The following is an 18,432-nucleotide window of genomic DNA, read 5'->3' as shown; positions in this document are numbered from 1 at the left end:
GGAGAGAGAGTTAGCTTTAGCAGTGCGGAGCGCCTCCGTGATACAGAGAAGAGCAGTCTCAGTTGAATGACTAGTCTTGAAACCTGACTGATTTGGATCAAGAAGGTCATTCTGAGAGAGATAGCGGTAGAGCTGGCCAAGGACGGCACGCTCAAGAGTTTTGGAGAGAAAAGAGAGAAGGGATACTGGTCTGTAGTTGTTGACATCGGAGGGATCGAGTGTAGGTTTTTTCAGAAGGGGTGCAACTCTCGCTCTCTTGAAGACGGGAGGGACGTAGCCAGCGGTCAGGGATGAGTTGATGAGCGAGGTAAGGTAAGGAGAAGGTCTCCGGAAATGGTCTGGAGAAGAGAGGAGGGGATAGGGTCAAGCGGGCAGGTTGTTGGGCGGTCATTCACAAGACGCGAGATTTCATCTGGAGAGAGAGGGGAGAAAGAGGTCAGAGCATAGGGTAGGGCAGTGTGAGCAGAACTAGCGGTGTCGTTTGACTTAGCAAACGAGGATCGGATGTCATCGACCTTCTTTTCAAAATGGTTGACGAAGTCATCTGCAGAGAGGGAGGAGGGGGGGGGGGGAGGATTCAGGAGGGAGGAGAAGGTGGCAAAGAGCTTCCTAGGGTTAGAGGCAGATGCTTGGAATTTAGAATGGTAGAAAGTGGCTTTAGCAGCAGAGACAGAGGAGGAAAATGTAGAGAGGAGGGAGTGAAAGGATGCCAGGTCCGCAGGGAGGCGAGTTTTCCTCCATTTCCGCTCGGCTGCCCGGAGCCCTGTTCTGTGAGCTCGCAATGAGTCGTCGAGCCACGGAGCGGGAGGGGAGGACCGAGCCGGCCTGGAGGATAGGGGACATAGGGAGTCAAAGGATGCAGTAAGGGAGGAGAGGAGGGTTGAGGAGGCAGAATCAGGAGATAGGTTGGAGAAAGTTTGAGCAGAGGGAAGAGAAGATAGGATGGAAGAGGAGAGAGAGCGGGGAGAGAGAGCGAAGATTGGGACGGCGCGATACCATCCGAGTAGGGGCAGTGTGGGAAGTGTTGGATGAGAGCGAGAGGGAAAAGGATACAAGGTAGTGGTCGGAGACTTGGAGGGGAGTTGCAATGAGGTTAGTGGAAGAACAGCATCTAGTAAAGATGAGGTCAAGCGTATTGCCTGCCTTGTGAGTAGGGGGAGGGTGAGAGGGTGAGGTCAAAAGAGGAGAGGAGTGGAAAGAAGGAGGCAGAGAGGAATGAGTCAAAGGTAGACGTGGGGAGGTTAAAGTCGCCCAGAACTGTGAGAGGTGAGCCGTCCTCAGGAAAGGAGCTTATCAAGGCATCAAGCTCATTGGATGAACTCTCCGAGGGAACCTGGAGGGCGATAAATGATAAGGATGTTAAGCTTGAAAGGGCTGGTAACTGTGACAGCATGGAATTCAAAGGAGGCAATAGACAGATGGGTAAGGGAGAAAGAGAGAAAGACCACTTGGGAGAGATGAGGATCCCGGTGCCACCACCCCGCTGACCAGAAGCTCTCGGGTGTGCGAGAACACGTGGGCGGACGAGGAGAGAGCAGTAGGAGTAGCAGTGTTATCTGTGGTGATCCATGTTTCCGTCAGTGCCAAGAAGTCAAGGGACTGGAGGGAGGCATAGGCTGAGATGAACTCTGCCTTGTTGGCCGCAGATTGGCAGTTCCAGAGGCTACCAGGAGACCTGGAACTCCACGTGGGTCGTACGCGCTGGGACCACCAGGTTAGGTGGTCAACGCGGTGGGGAGCGTTTGCATGGTCTGTGCAGAGAGGAGAGAACAGGGATAGACAGACACATAGTTGACAGGCTACAGTACAACTATCCTACAGTTAATATACAGTACACTATGCAGTACAACTATCCTACTGTTAATATACAGTAAAACTATCCTACAGTTTATATACAGTACACTATGCAGTACAACTATCCTACTGTTAATATACAGTACACTATGCAGTACAACTATCCTACAGTTAATATAAGGTACACTATGCAGTACAAGTATCCTACAGTTAATATACAGTACATTCATGCAGTACAAGTATCCTACAGTTAATATACAGTACACTATGCAGTACAAGTATCCTACAGTTAACATACAGTACACTATGCAGTACAAGTATCCTACAGTTAATATACAGTACACTATGCAGTACAAGTATCCTACAGTTAATATACAGTACACTATCCAGTACAAGTATCCTACAGTTAATATACAGTACACTATGCAGTACAACTATCCTACAGTTAATATACAGTACAAGTATCCTACAGTTAATATACAGTACACTATCCAGTACAAGTATCCTACAGTTAATATACAGTACACTATGCAGTACAACTATCCTACAGTTAATATATAGTACAACTATCCTACAGTTTATATACAGTACACTATGCAGTACAACTATCCTACAGTTAATATACAGTACACTATGCAGTACAACTATCCTACAGTTAATATACAGTACAACTATCCTACAGTTAATATATAGTACAACTATCCTACAGTTTATATACAGTACACTATGCAGTACAACTATCCTACAGTTAATATACAGTACACTATGCAGTACAACTATCCTACAGTTAATATACAGTACACTATGCAGTACAACTATCCTACAGTTAATATACAGTACACTATGCAGTACAACTATCCTACAGTTAATATACAGTACACTATGCAGTACAAGTATCCTACAGTTAATATACAGTACACTATGCAGTACAAGTATCCTACAGTTAATATACAGTACACTATGCAGTACAACTATCCTACAGTTAATATACAGTACAACTATCCTACAGTTAATATATAGTACAACTATCCTACAGTTTATATACAGTACACTATGCAGTACAACTATCCTACAGTTAATATACAGTACAACTATCCTACAGTTAATATATAGTACAACTATCCTACAGTTTATATACAGTACACTATGCAGTACAACTATCCTACAGTTAATATACAGTACACTATGCAGTACAACTATCCTACAGTTAATATACAGTACAACTATCCTACAGTTAATATATAGTACAACTATCCTACAGTTTATATACAGTACACTATGCAGTACAACTATCCTACAGTTAATATACAGTACAACTATCCTACAGTTAATATACAGTACAACTATCCTACAGTTAATATATAGTACAACTATCCTACAGTTTATATACAGTACACTATGCAGTACAACTATCCTACAGTTAATATACAGTACACTATGCAGTACAACTATCCTACAGTTAATATACAGTACACTATGCAGTACAACTATCCTACAGTTAATATACAGTACACTATGCAGTACAACTATCCTACAGTTAATATACAGTACACTATGCAGTACAACTATCCTACAGTTAAAATACAGTACACTATGCAGTACAAGTATCCTACAGTTTATATAAGGTACACTATGCAGTACAACTATCCTACGTTTATATAAGGTACACTATGCAGTACAACTATCCTACAGTTATACAGTACACTATGCAGTACAACTATCCTACAGTTATACAGTACACTATGCAGTACAACTATCCTACAGTTAATATACAGTACACTATGCAGTACAACTATCCTACAGTTAAAATACAGTACACTATGCAGTACAAGTATCCTACAGTTTATATAAGGTACACTATGCAGTACAACTATCCTACGTTTATATAAGGTACACTATGCAGTACAACTATCCTACAGTTATACAGTACACTATGCAGTACAACTATCCTACAGTTATACAGTACACTATGCAGTACAACTATCCTACAGTTAATATACAGTACACTATGCAGTACAACTATCCTACTGTTAATACACAGTACACTACGCAGTACAACTATCCTACAGTTATACAGTACACTATGCAGTACAACTATCCTACAGTTAATATACAGTACACTATGCAGTACAACTATCCTACTGTTAATACACAGTACACTACGCAGTACAACTATCCTACTTATCCTACTATCCTACTTAATATAACCGACACCAACGTATTTTCGAAGAAGGTTTTAAAACGATCGTGATATTTGAACGTGGTCGATTTATCTCACTTTAGTTGAATGTACTTAAAATATCGTCGTGAATAAAAGCGTCTGCTAAAACGACTCCGTTGCAACGTCACACATTACCCATAGATATCCAGGACACCTATGAAGGAGTGCTGTTTCCCCGGGACCTGCAGCGCTGCATTGATCTTCTGGATGACGCAGTCGAACAGGTGGGCGTAGATCTGCTTGGCGAGGGCGTCTCTGGCGTTCACCGCCCGCTTGCTGGTTACCGGCTTCACCACCGTCTCTGCCACCATGACGAAGCGGCGGTGACACAGCCAACGGGTAACACCGTCAGGACTGACCCCGAGAAGGTCGCAAAAGGCTGCTATGTGGGGATCACTGGACTAGAGGGAGGGAGGGAGGAGGGGAGAGGGGAGGGAGAGGGGAGGGAGGAAGAGGGGAGGAAGAGATGGAGAGGATGGGGATGGGGAGGAGAGGGGAGGGAGGGGAGGGAGAGGAGAGGGGAGGGAGAGGGGAGGGAGGGAGGAGAGGAGAGGAGGAGGAGAGAGGGGAGGGAGGGAGGAGAGGGAGGGAGGGAGGGAGGGAGGGAGGGAGGGAGGGAGAGGAGAGGGGAGGGAGGAAGGAAGAGGGGAGGAAGAGATGGAGAGGATGGGGAGGGAGAGGAGAGGGGAGGAGAGAGAGGGGAGGGAGGGAGGGAGAGAGGGGAGGGAGGGAGAGAGAGGGGAGGGAGGGGAGAGGAGAGGGAGGGAGGGGAGGGAGGGGAGAGGAGAGGGAGGGAGGGAGAGGAGAGGGGAGGGAGGGGGAGAGGAGAGGGGAGGGAGGGGAGAGGAGAGAGAGGAGAGAGAGGGAGAGAGAGGGAGGGAGAGAGAGGGAGGGAGAGAGAGGGAGGGAGAGAGAGGGAGGGAGAGGGAGGGAGAGGGAGGGAGAGAGAGGGAGAGAGAGGGAGGGAGGGAGAGGGAGGGAGAGGGAGGAAGAGATGGAGGAAGGGGAGGGAGGGAGGAAGAGATGGAGGAAGAGATGGAGAGGAGGGAGGGAGGGAGAGATGGAGAGGAGGGGAGGGAGGGAGAGATGGAGAGGAGGGAGAGAGGGAGGGATGGAGAGAGGGATGGAGAGAGGGATGGAGAGAGGGATGGAGAGAGGGATGGAGAGAGGGATGGAGAGGAGGGAGGAGAGGAGGGATGGAGAGGAGGGATGGAGAGGAGGGATGGAGAGGAGGGATGGAGAGAGGGAGGGAGGGAGGGAGGGAGGGAGGGAGGGAGGGAGGGAGGGAGGGAGGGGAGGGAGGGAGGGAGGGAGGGAGGGAGGGAGAGATGGAGGGAGGAGGGAGGGAGGGAGGGAGAGATGGAGAGGAGGGAGGGGAGAGATGGAGAGGAGGGAGGGGGAGGGAGGGAGAGATGGAGAGGATGGAGAGGAGGGAGGGAGGGATGGAGAGAGGATGGAGAGAGGGATGGAGAGGAGGGATGGAGAGGAGGGATGGAGAGGAGGGATGGAGAGGAGGGATGGAGGGAGGGAGGGAGAGAGGGAGAGAGAGATGGAGGGAGGGAGGGAGGGAGGGAGGGAGAGGAGGGAGGGGAGGGAGGGAGGGAGGGGGAGGGAGGGAGGGAGGGGAGGGAGAGATGGAGAGGAGGGAGGGAGGAGAGAGATGGAGAGGAGGGAGGGAGGGAGAGATGGAGAGGGAGGGAGGGAGGGAGAGATGGAGAGGAGGGGAGGGAGGAGAGATGGAGAGGAGGGAGGGAGGGAGAGATGGAGAGGAGGGAGGGAGGGAGAGATGGAGAGGAGGGAGGAGAGGGAGAGGAGGAGAGGAGGGAGGGAGGGAGAGATGGAGAGGAGGGATGGAGAGAGAGATGGAGAGGAGGGATGGAGAGAGAGATGGAGAGGAGGGATGGAGAGAGAGATGGAGAGAGGGATGGAGAGAGGGATGGAGAGAGGGATGGAGAGAGGGAGGGAGGGGAGGGATGGAGAGAGGGAGGGAGGGAGGAGGGATGGACTAGAGAGAGGGAGGGAGGGAGGGAGGGAGGGAGGGGAGGGAGGGAGGGAGGGAGGGAGGGAGGGAGGGAGGGAGGGAGGGAGGGGGGGAGGAAGAGATGGAGAGGGAGGAAGAGATGGAGAGGAGGAAGAGATGGAGAGGAGGAAGAGATGGAGAGGAGGAAGAGATGGAGAGAGGGAGGGAGGAGGGAGGGAGGGAGGGAGGGAGGGAGGGAGGGAGGGGGGGAGGGAGGGAGGGAGGGAGGGAGGGAGGGAGGGAGGGAGAGGAGGAAGAGATGGAGAGGAGGAAGAGATGGAGAGGAGGAAGAGATGGAGAGGAGGAAGAGATGGAGAGGGAGGGAGGGAGGGAGGGAGGGATGGAGGGAGGGAGGGAGGGAGGGAGGGAGGGAGGGAGGGAGGGAGGGGGGAGGGAGAGGAGGAAGAGATAGGGAGGGAGGGAGGGAGGGAGAGGAGGGAGAGGAGGAAGAGATAGGGAGGGAGGGAGGGAGGGAGAGGAGGGAGAGGAGAGATGGAGAGATGGAGAGGATGGAGAGGAGGGAGGGAGGGAGAGATGGAGAGGAGGGAGGGAGGGAGAGATGGAGAGGAGGGAGGGAGAGATGGAGAGGAGGGAGGGAGAGATGGAGAGGAGGGAGGGAGAGATGGAGAGGGAGGGAGGGAGGGAGGGGGAGGGATGGAGGGAGGGAGGGGAGAGAGGGATGGAGAGAGGGATGGAGAGAGGGATGGAGAGAGGGATGGAGAGAGGGATGGAGAGAGGGGATGGAGAGAGGGATGGAGAGAGGGATGGAGAGAGGGATGGAGAGAGGGATGGAGAGAGGGATGGAGAGAGGGAGGGAGGGAGGGATGGAGAGAGGGAGGGAGGGAGGGAGGGAGGGAGAGGAGGAAGAGATGGAGAGGAGGAAGAGATGGAGAGGAGGGAGGGGGGAGGGAGGGAGGGATGGAGGGAGGGAGGGAGAGGAGGAAGAGATAGAGAGGAGGGAGGGAGGGAGGGAGGGAGGGAGGGAGGGAGGGAGGGAGGGAGGGAGGGAGGGAGGGAGGGAGGGAGGGAGGGAGGGAGGGAGGGAGGGAGAGGAGGGAGAGGAGGGAGGGAGAGATGGAGAGGAGGGAGAGAGGGATGGAGAGAGGGATGGAGAGAGGGATGGAGAGAGGGATGGAGAGAGGGATGGAGAGAGGGAGGGAGGGAGGGAGGGAGGGAGAGGAGGAAGAGATGGAGAGGAGGAAGAGATGGAGAGGAGGGAGGGAGGGAGGGATGGAGGGAGGGAGGGAGAGGGAGGAAGAGATAGAGAGGAGGGAGGGAGGGAGGGGGAGGGAGGGAGGGAGGGAGGGAGGGAGGGAGGGAGGGAGGGAGGGAGGGAGGGAGGGAGGGAGGGAGGGAGGGAGGGAGGGAGAGATGGAGAGGAGGGAGGGAGGGAGATGGAGAGGAGGGAGGGAGGATGGAGAGGAGGGAGGGAGAGATGGAGAGGAGGGAGGGAGAGATGGAGAGGAGGGAGGGAGAGATGGAGAGAGGGATGGAGAGAGGGATGGAGAGAGGGGATGGAGAGAGGGATGGAGAGAGGGATGGAGAGAGGGATGGAGAGAGGGATGGAGAGAGGGAGGGATGGAGAGAGGGAGAGAGGGAGAGGGAGGGAGGGAGGGAGGGAGGGAGGGAGGGAGGGAGGGAGGGAGGGAGGGAGGGAGGGAGGGAGGAAGAGATGGAGAGGAGGAAGAGATGGAGAGGAGGAAGAGATGGAGAGGAGGAAGAGATGGAGAGGAGGAAGAGATGGAGAGGAGGAAGAGATGGAGAGAGGGAGGGAGGAGAGGGAGGAAGAGAGGGAGGGAGGGAGGGAGGGAGGGAGGGAGGGAGGGAGGGGAGGGAGGGAGGGAGGGAGGGAGGGAGGGAGGGAGGGAGGGAGGGAGGGAGGGAGAGGAGGGAGAGATGGAGAGGAGGAAGAGATGGAGAGGAGGAAGAGATGGAGAGAGGGAGGGGAGGGAGGGAGGGAGGGAGGGAGGGAGGGAGGGAGGGAGGGAGGGAGGGAGGGAGGGAGGGAGGAGGAAGAGATGGAGAGGAGGAAGAGATGGAGAGGAGGAAGAGATGGAGAGGAGGAAGAGATGGAGAGGAGGAAGAGATGGAGAGGAGGGAGGGGGAGGGAGGGATGGAGGGAGGGAGGGAGGGAGGGAGGGAGAGGAGGAAGAGATAGGGGGAGGGAGGGGAGGGAGAGGAGGGAGAGGAGAGATGGAGAGGAGGGAGGGAGAGAGGGAGGGAGGGAGAGATGGAGAGGAGGGAGGGAGAGATGGAGAGGAGGGAGGAGAGATGGAGAGGAGGGAGGGAGAGATGGAGAGGAGGGAGGGAGGGGGAGGGAGGGAGGGAGGGAGGGAGGGAGGGAGGGAGGGAGGGATGGAGAGAGGGATGGAGAGAGGGATGGAGAGAGGGATGGAGAGAGGGATGGAGAGAGGGATGGAGAGAGGGAGGGGAGAGAGGGAGAGAGGGAGGGAGGGAGGGAGGGAGGGAGGGAGGGAGGGAGGGAGGGAGGGAGGAAGAGATGGAGAGGAGGGAGGGAGGGAGGGATGGAGGGAGGGAGGGAGGGAGGGATGGAGAGAGGGATGGATGGAGAGAGGGATGGAGAGAGGGATGGAGAGAGGGATGGAGAGAGGGATGGAGAGAGGGATGGAGGGAGGGAGGGAGGGAGGGAGGGAGGGAGGGAGGGAGGGAGGGAGGGAGGGAGGGAGGGGAGGGAGGGAGGGAGAGATGGAGAGGAGGGAGGGAGGGAGGGAGAGATGGAGGAGGGAGGGAGGGAGAGATGGAGAGGAGGGAGGGAGGGAGGGAGAGATGGAGAGGATGGAGGAGGAGGGAGGGAGGGATGGAGGAGGGATGGAGAGGGAGGGATGGAGAGGAGGGATGGAGAGGAGGGATGGAGAGGAGGGATGGAGAGGAGGGAGAGAGGGAGAGAGGGAGGGAGGGAGGGAGGGAGGAGGGAGGGAGGGAGGGAGGGAGGGAGGGAGGGAGGGAGGGAGGGAGGGAGGGAGGGAGGAGATGGAGAGGAGGGAGGGAGGGAGAGATGGAGAGGAGGGAGGGAGGGAGAGATGGAGAGGAGGGAGGGAGGGAGAGATGGAGGGGAGGGAGGGAGGGAGAGATGGAGAGGAGGGAGGGAGGGAGAGATGGAGAGGAGGGAGGGAGGGAGAGATGGAGAGGAGGGAGGGAGGGAGATGGAGAGGAGGGAGGGAGGGAGAGATGGAGAGGAGGGAGGGAGGGAGAGATGGAGAGGAGGGATGGAGAGAGAGATGGAGAGGAGGGATGGAGAGAGAGATGGAGAGAGGGATGGAGAGAGGGATGGAGAGAGGGATGGAGAGAGGGAGGGAGGGAGGGAGGGAGGGAGGGAGGGAGGGAGGGAGGGAGGGAGGGAGGGAGGGAGGGAGAGAGGGAGGGAGGGATGGAGAGAGGGGAGGGAGGGAGGGAGGGATGGAGAGAGGGAGGGAGGGAGGGAGGGAGGGAGGGAGGGAGGGAGGGAGGGAGGGAGGAGGAGGGAGGGAGGGAGGGAGAGGAGGAAGAGATGGAGAGGAGGAAGAGATGGAGAGGAGGAAGAGATGGAGAGGAGGAAGAGATGGAGAGGAGGGAGGGAGGGAGGGAGGGAGGGAGGGAGGGAGGGAGGGAGGGAGGAGGGAGGGGGAGGGAGGGAGGGAGGAGGGAGGGAGGGAGAGGAGGAAGAGATGGAGAGGAGGAAGAGATGGAGAGGAGGAAGAGATGGAGAGGAGGAAGAGATGGAGAGGAGGGAGGGAGGGAGGGAGGGAGGGAGGGAGGGAGGGAGGGAGGGAGGGAGGGAGGAGAGGAGGAAGAGATAGGGAGGGAGGGAGGGAGAGGAGGGAGAGGAGGAAGAGATAGGGAGGGAGGGACTGAGGGAGAGGAGGGAGAGGAGAGATGGAGAGATGGAGAGGATGGAGAGGAGGGAGGGAGGGAGAGATGGAGAGGAGGGAGGAGGGAGAGATGGAGAGGAGGGAGGGAGAGATGGAGAGGAGGGAGGAGCAGAGATGAGAGAGGAGGGGAGAGATGGAGAGGAGGGAGGGAGGGAGGGAGGGAGGGAGAGATGGAGAGGAGGGATGGAGAGAGGGATGGAGAGAGGGATGGAGAGAGGGATGGAGAGAGGGATGGAGAGAGGGATGGAGAGAGGGATGGAGAGAGGGATGGAGAGAGGGATGGAGAGAGGGAGGGAGGGAGGGATGGAGAGAGGGAGGGAGGGAGGGAGGGAGGGAGAGGAGGAAGAGATGGAGAGGAGGAAGAGATGGAGAGGAGGGAGGGAGGGAGGGAGGGATGGAGGGAGGGAGGGAGAGGAGGAAGAGATAGAGAGGAGGGAGGGAGGGAGGGAGGGAGGGAGGGAGGGAGGGAGGGAGGGAGGGAGGGAGGGAGGGAGGGAGGGAGGGAGGGAGGGAGGGGGAGGGAGGGAGGGTCAGAGGAGGGAGAGGCAGGAGACCGGGGTCAGAGATGGAGAGGAGGGAGAGAGGGTGGAGAGAGGGATGGAGAGAGGGATGGAGAGAGGGATGAGAGAGAGGGATGGAGAGAGGGAGAGGGAGGGGAGGGAGGGAGGGGAGAGGGAGGAAGAGATGGAGAGGAGGAAGAGATGGAGAGGAGGGAGGGAGGGAGGGAGGAGGGAGGGAGGGAGAGGAGGAAGAGATAGAGAGGAGGGAGGGAGGGAGGGAGGGAGGGAGGGAGGGAGGGGAGGAGGGAGGGAGGGAGGGAGGGAGGGAGAGATGGAGAGGAGGGAGGAGAGATGGAGAGGAGGGAGGGAGAGATGGAGAGGAGGAGAGGGAGAGATGGAGGACTGAGGGAGGGAGAGATGGAGAGGAGGGATGGAGAGAGGGATGGAGAGAGGGATGGAGAGAGGGATGGAGAGAGGGATGGAGAGAGGGATGGAGAGAGGGATGGAGAGAGGGATGGAGAGAGGGAGGGAGGGAGGGAGTCTCAGGAGGAGAGAGGGAGAGAGGGAGGGAGGGAGGGAGGGAGGAGGGAGGGAGAGGAGGGAGGGAGGGAGGGAGGGAGGGAGGGAGGGAGGCAGAGGGAGAGGAGGAAGAGATGGAGAGGAGGAAGAGATGGAGAGGAGGAAGAGATGGAGAGGAGGAAGAGATGGAGAGGAGGAAGAGATGGAGAGGAGGAAGAGATGGAGAGAGGGAGGAGGGAGGGAGGAAGAGAGGGAGGGGGGAGGGAGGGGAGGGAGGACTGAGGGAGGGAGGGAGGGAGGGAGGGAGGGAGGGAGGGAGGGAGGGAGGGAGGGAGGAGAGGGAGGGAGGGAGGGAGGAGCAGAGGAGGGTCAAGAGATGGAGAGGAGGAGAGATGGAGAGGAGGAAGAGATGGAGAGAGGGGAGGGAGGGAGGGAGGGAGGGAGGGAGGGAGGGGTCAGGGAGGGAGAGGAGGAAGAGATGGAGAGAGGAAGAGATGGAGAGAGGGAGGAAGAGATGGAGAGGAGGAAGAGATGGAGAGGAGGAAGAGATGGAGAGGAGGAAGAGATGGAGAGGAGGGAGGGAGGGAGGGATGGAGGGAGGGAGGGAGAGGAGGAAGAGATAGGGAGGGAGGGGAGGGAGAGGAGGGAGAGGAGAGATGGAGAGGAGGGAGGGAGAGAGGGAGGGAGGGAGAGATGGAGAGGAGGGAGGGAGAGATGGAGAGGAGGGAGGGAGAGATGGAGAGGAGGGAGGGAGAGATGGAGTCAGGAGGGAGGGAGGGAGGGAGGGAGGGAGGGAGGGAGGGAGGGAGGGATGGAGAGAGGGATGGAGAGAGGGATGGAGAGAGGGATGGAGAGAGGGATGGAGAGAGGGATGGAGAGAGGGAGGGAGAGAGGGAGGGAGGGAGGCAGGGGAGAGGGAGGGAGGGAGGAGGGAGGGAGGGAGGGAGGGAGGGAGAGAGGAAGAGATGGAGAGCAGAGGAAGAGATGGAGAGGAGGGAGGGAGGGAGGGATGGAGGGAGGGAGGGAGGGAGGGATGGAGAGAGGGATGGAGAGAGGGATGGAGAGAGGGATGGAGAGTCTCAGGGATGGAGAGAGGGATGGAGAGAGGGATGGAGAGAGGGATGGAGAGAGGGAGGGAGGGAGGGAGGGAGGGAGGGAGGGAGGGAGGGAGGGAGGGAGGGAGGGAGGGAGGGAGGGAGGTGATCCACAGGGTCAGAGGAGGAAGAGATGGAGAGGAGGAAGAGATGGAGAGGAGGGAGGGAGGGAGGGATGGAGGGAGGGAGGGAGAGGGAGGAAGAGATAGAGAGGAGGGAGGGAGGGAGGGAGGGAGGGAGGGAGGGAGGGAGGGAGGGAGGGAGGGAGGGAGGGAGAGATGGAGAGGAGGGAGGGAGAGATGGAGAGGAGGGAGGGAGAGATGGAGAGGAGGGAGGGAGAGATGGAGAGGGAGGGAGGGAGGGAGGGAGGGATGGAGAGGAGGGAGGGAGGGAGGGAGGGAGGGGGAGGGAGGGAGTCTCAGGAGGGGGAGGGAGGGAGGGAGGGATGGGAGGAGGGAGGGAGGATGGAGGGAGGGAGGGATGGAGGGAGGGATGGAGGGAGAGAGGGAGGGATGGAGAGGGGTCTGGAGAGAGGGAGGGATGGAGAGGGGATGGAGAGAGGGAGGGATGGAGAGGGGATGGAGAGAGGGAGGGATGGAGAGGGGATGGAGAGAGGGAGGGATGGAGAGGGGATGGAGAGAGGGAGGGATGGAGAGGGGATGGAGAGAGGGAGGGATGGAGAGGGGATGGAGAGAGGGAGGGATGGAGAGGGGATGGAGAGATACATTAACATACTGGCTTTATTGGAATTCACCTGACAATGCATTGTTGTTCAGGACATTTTTCTCCAATTATATTTCTAAATGCATCCCATAATATAAACAAATGTTGAGGTAGGATATATGATCACACCGGTAATAGATTCGTTGTTATATTACTTGTGAGGCACAGCTGAGTGAGCAGACATTTAAATTATTAGCTTTTTATTTTACTGGGCTGATGGTGCCTGTATCTGAGGGAGAGAGCGGCAGACTGAGGGAGAGAGCGGCAGACTGAGGGAGAGAGCGGCAGACTGAGGGAGAGAGCGGCAGACTGAGGGTCAGTCTCAGAGAGCGGCAGACTGAGGGAGAGAGCGGCAGACTGAGGGTCAGTCTCAGAGAGGGAGAGAGCAGACGGACAGACTGAGGGAGAGAGCGGCAGACTGAGGGAGAGAGCGGCAGACTGAGGGTCAGTCTCAGCGGAGGGAGAGAGCAGCAGACTGAGGGTCAGTCTCAGCGGAGGGAGAGAGCAGCAGACTGAGGGTCAGTCTCAGCAGAGGGAGAGAGCAGCAGACTGGGGGTCTGTCTCAGCAGAGGGAGAGAGCAGCAGACTGAGGGTCAGTCTCAGCAGAGGGAGAGAGAACAGCAGACTGAGGGCCCGTCTCAGCAGACGGAGAGAACAGCAGACTGAGGGCCCGTCTCAGCAGAGGGAGAGAGCAGGAGACTGAGGGGTCAGTCTCAGCGGAGGGAGAGGGAGAGCGCAGCAGACTGAGGGTCTGTCTCAGCAGAGGGAGAGAGCAGCAGACTGAGGGTCAGTCTCAGCAGAGGGAGAGAGCAGCAGACTGAGGGTCAGTCTCAGCAGAGGGAGAGAGCAGCAGACTGAGGGTCAGTCTCAGCAGAGGGAGAGAGCAGCAGACTGAGGGTCAGTCTCAGCAGAGGGAGAGAGCAGCAGACTGAGGGGTCAGTCTCAGCAGAGGGAGAGAGCAGCAGACTGAGGGGTCAGTCTCAGCGGAGGGAGAGGGAGAGCGCAGCAGACTGAGGGTCTGTCTCAGCAGAGGGAGAGAGCAGCAGACTGAGGGTCAGTCTCAGCAGAGGGAGAGAGCAGCAGACTGAGGGTCAGTCTCAGCAGAGGGAGAGAGCAGCAGACTGAGGGTCAGTCTCAGCAGAGGGAGAGAGCAGCAGACTGAGGGTCAGTCTCAGCAGAGGGAGAGAGCAGCAGACCGAGGGTCAGTCTCAGCAGAGGGAGAGAGCAGGAGACCGAGGGTCAGTCTCAGCAGAGGGAGAGCGCAGCAGGCTGCGGGTCAGTCTCAGCAGAGGGAGAGAGCAGCAGACAGACTGAGAGGGAGAGAGCAGCAGACTGAGGGGTCAGTCTCAGCAGAGGGAGAGAGCAGCAGACTGGGGGTCAGTCTCAGCAGAGGGAGAGAGAACAGCAGACTGAGGGTCCGTCTCAGCAGAGGGAGAGAGCAGCAGACTGAGGGAGAGAGCAGCAGACTGAGGGTCTGTCTCAGCAGAGGGAGAGAGCAGCAGACTGAGGGTCAGTCTCAGCAGAGGGAGAGAGCAGCAGACTGAGGGTCAGTCTCAGCAGAGGGAGAGAGCAGCAGACTGAGGGTCAGTCTCAGCAGAGGGAGAGAGCAGCAGACCGAGGGTCAGTCTCAGCAGAGGGAGAGAGCAGGAGACCGAGGGTCAGTCTCAGCAGAGGGAGAGCGCAGCAGGCTGCGGGTCAGTCTCAGCAGAGGGAGAAAGCAGCAGACTGAGGGAGAGAGCAGCAGACTGAGGGGTCAGTCTCAGCAGAGGGAGAGAGCAGCAGACTGGGGGTCAGTCTCAGCAGAGGGAGAGAGAACAGCAGACTGAGGGTCCGTCTCAGCAGAGGGAGAGAGCAGCAGACTGAGGGAGAGAGCAGGAGACCGAGGGTCAGTCTCAGCAGAGGGAGAGCGCAGCAGGCTGCGGGTCAGTCTCAGCAGAGGGAGAGAGCAGCAGACTGAGGGGTCAGTCTCAGCAGAGGGAGAGAGCAGCAGACTGAGGGCCCGTCTCAGCAGAGGGAGAGAGAAGCAGACTGAGGGCCCGTCTCAGCAGAGGGAGAGAACAGCAGACTGAGGGTCAGTCTCAGCAGAGGGAGAGAGAACAGCAGACTGAGGGTCAGTCTCAGCAGAGGGAGAGAGAACAGCAGACTGAGGGTCAGTCTCAGCAGAGGGAGAGAGAACAGCAGACTGAGGGTCAGTCTCAGCAGAGGGAGAGAGAACAGCAGACTGAGGGCCCGTCTCAGCAGAGGGAGAGAACAGCAGACTGAGGGTCAGTCTCAGCAGAGGGAGAGAGAACAGCAGACTGAGGGTCAGTCTCAGCAGAGGGAGAGAGCAGCAGACTGAGGGCTCGTCTCAGCAGAGGGAGAGAACAGCAGACTGAGGGTCCGTCTCAGCAGAGGGAGAGAGCAGCAGACTGAGGGCCCGTCTCTCAATGTTTTCCCGGGAGAAACGTAAGTCAGTTACACTTACACTAATTGATGACCTGTCTGATCCAACGTTTCTGATCTCTACATTCCCCAGGTGTAGAATCCCAGCCAGCACCTTGAACACATCAGCCTGGAAGTCCTCCGTTAACCCTACAGGGAGGACAGAGGACAGGGGAATAACACTGAATCCTGCAGACTACATAAGGACTTCATAACCCATACATAAGACAGAGGGGTATTAACACTGCATTCTGCAGACATACCTACATAAGGACTTCATAATACACATAATGAACAGAGCGACTTCGGCCTACAGAGCGACGAACAGAGCGACGAACAGAGCGACGAACAGAGCGACGAACAGAGCGACGTCGGCCTGCAGAGCGACGAACAGAGCGACGTCGGCCTGCAGAGCGACGAACAGAGCGACGTCGGCCTGCAGAGCGACGAACAGAGCGACGTCGGCCTGCAGAGCGATGAACAGAGCGACGAACAGAGCGACGAACAGAGCGACGAACAGAGCGACGTCGGCCTGCAGAGCGACGAACAGAGCGACGTCGGCCTGCAGAGCGATGAACAGAGCGATGAACAGAGCGACGTCGGCCTGCAGAGCGATGAACAGAGCGACGTCGGCCTGCAGAGCGACGAACAGAGCGACGTCGGCCTGCAGAGCGATGAACAGAGCGACGAACAGAGCGACGAACAGAGCGACGAACAGAGCGACGTCGGCCTGCAGAGCGACGAACAGAGCGACGTCGGCCTGCAGAGCGATGAACAGAGCGATGAACAGAGCGACGTCGGCCTGCAGAGCGATGAACAGAGCGATGAACAGAGCGACGTCGGCCTGCAGAGCGACGAACAGAGCGACGTCGGCCTAGAGAGCGATGAACAGAGCGACGTCGGCCTACAGAGCGATGAACAGAGCGACGTCGGCCTAGAGAGCGATGAACAGAGCGACGTGGGCCTAGAGAGCGATGAACAGAGCGACGTCGGCCTAGAGAGCGATGAACAGAGCGATGTCTCTCACCCAACAGAGAGAAGGTCCTGCGTGTCTCCTCCATGTCCTTCCCATCGTCCACGCCTTCGATAGCAGTCTCCCCTCCCATACTGGTGTACCTGAACTCATCTGCCCTCACTGGAGAGAGACAAGCACACAGACACACGTCCATTAGCACGTTATTGACCTACCCCATACACTTCAGTAGCCTACATTATTTGATCTGTTGTCAGGATGTCAGTGTAACTACTGACTCATCTGGTTGAATAACGGTGAAATACAAATAAATAAATAATAGAGATGATGACTTTCATGGCCTAGTCAGAGGCCGTGTCCATCGTCCCCCTCTAGGGGCCTAGGGGCCGTCCCCGTCGTCCCCCTCTAGGGGCCGTATCGCCCCACTCCCTCTAGGGGCCGTATCGCCCCACTCCCTCTAGGGGCCGTATCGCCCCACTCCCTCTAGGGGCCGTATCGCCCCCCTCCCTCTAGGGGCCTAGGGGCCGTCCCCGTCGTCCCCCTCTAGGGGCCGTATCGCCCCACTCCCTCTAGGGGCCGTATCGCCCCCTCCCTCTCCAGGGGCCGTATCGCCCCCCTCCCTCCAGGGGCCGTATCGCCCCCTCTCCCTCCAGGGGCCGTGTCGCCCCCTCCCTCCAGGGGCCGTACGCCCCACCCCTCCAGGGGCCCCCTCTAGGGGCCGTACGCCCCTCCCTCTAGCCGTACCCCCTCCCTCTAGGGGCCGTGCCCTCCCTCTAGGGGCCTAGGGGCCGCCCCACGTCCCCCCTCTAGGGGCCGTACGCCCCCTCCCTCCCTCTAGGGGCCGTATCGCACCCCTCCAGGGGCTCTCCCTCCAGGGGCCCCCCTCTCCTCCAGGGGCCGTCCCTCCCCCCTCCTCCCTCTAGGGGCCGTATCGCCCCCCCCCCTCTAGGGGCCGTATCGCCCTCCCTCCAGGGGCCGTGCGCCCCCTCCCTCCAGGGGCCGTCGCCCCCTCCCTCCAGGGGCCGTGTCGCCCCACTCCCCCCCTCCCTCCAGGGGCCGTATCGCGCCCCCCTCCCTAGGGGCCGTATCGCCCCCCTCCCTATAGGGGCCGTGTCGCCCCCTCCCTCCATAGGGGCCGTGCCCCTCCCTATAGGGCCGTATCCTCCCTCTAGGGGCCGTGTCGCCCCCCCCCTCCCTATAGGGGCCGTATCCCCCCCTCCCTCTAGGGGCCGTATCGCCCCCCCCTCCCTCTAGGGGCCGTATCGCCCCCCCCTCTAGGGGCCGTATCGTATCCCCCCCTCCCTCTAGGGGCCGTATCGTATCCCCCCCCTCCCTCTCCAGGGGGCCGTATCGCGCCCCCCTCCAGGGGCCCCCCGTCGCCCCCAGGGGCCGTCCCGTCGTCCCCTCCAGGGGCCGTCCCCCCCCCTCCAGGGGCCGCCCCGTCGTCCCCCTCCAGGGGCCGTCCCGCCCCCCTCCAGGGGCCGTCCCCGTCCCCCTCCAGGGGCCGTATCGCCCCCCTCCAGGGGCCGTATCGCCCCCCTCCAGGGGCCGTATCGCCCCCCTCCAGGGGCCGTCGCCCCCCTCCAGGGGCCGCCCCCCTCCAGGGGCCGTCCCCGTCGCCCCCCTCCAGGGGCCGTCCCCGTCGCCCCCCTCCAGGGGCCGTCCCCGTCGCCCCTCTCCAGGGGCCGTATCGCCCCCCTCTAGGGGCCGTATCTTCCATCGATCATCTACAGTTCATACAGTAGCAGAACTGCAAAGCTCCAGGGGTTTAACAGGTCTCTCTTGCTAAATATAACATGTTTTTTATTTTTTTAATCATCTCAATGGAGACAAAACTGAACAATTAAAGGTGAAATATATGTCCGTCACTCACACAGTCTCAGGCTCTTGAACTCAGGCTGGTCTGCACAGGCACACATCTGGTAGAAGATGTGGTAGTTTCTCTCGCTCTCGGACTGAAGAGAAAGAGAGAGCGTCACTGTCTGAAAGTCAATGCAATGATTAAGATCTGTTCATGTTGGTCGTCGTCATGGCAAGAAAGGAGATGGCAAGACAACACAAACAGATCTGGAACCAGGCTAGCAGTGGCTCACTGAAGCCTTCCAAACGATTAACATGACTCAACTATACAGTAGCTAGGCTACCTCACACACACCACATTACTACCTCACACACACCACATTACTACCTCACATACCGCATTACTACCTCACATACCGCATTACTACCTCACACACCACATTACTACACACACACACACACATTACAACCTCACACACCACATTACAACCTCACACA

At 58.1% G+C, this 18,432-nt stretch overlaps 1 protein-coding gene across 1 annotated transcript in view; it reads right to left on the bottom strand.

Annotated features, from left to right (window-relative positions):
* LOC127908480 (unconventional myosin-Vc-like) overlaps positions 1–18,432 on the bottom strand; it is a 106,317-nt gene that overhangs the window by 74,900 nt on the left and 12,985 nt on the right. Inside the window, 4 exon segments of the mRNA XM_052467043.1 lie at positions 4,151–4,416; positions 15,205–15,311; positions 16,189–16,296; positions 18,008–18,089. Of these exon segments, the coding sequence (XP_052323003.1) occupies positions 4,151–4,416; positions 15,205–15,311; positions 16,189–16,296; positions 18,008–18,089 (563 nt within the window).

Source organism: Oncorhynchus keta, chromosome 17 (genome assembly GCF_023373465.1).
Source record: "Oncorhynchus keta strain PuntledgeMale-10-30-2019 chromosome 17, Oket_V2, whole genome shotgun sequence".
Classification (NCBI taxonomy): domain Eukaryota; kingdom Metazoa; phylum Chordata; class Actinopteri; order Salmoniformes; family Salmonidae; genus Oncorhynchus; species Oncorhynchus keta.
The sequence above is the reverse complement of the archived record's forward strand: the minus strand, read 5'-3'. Positions and strand labels throughout refer to the sequence as shown.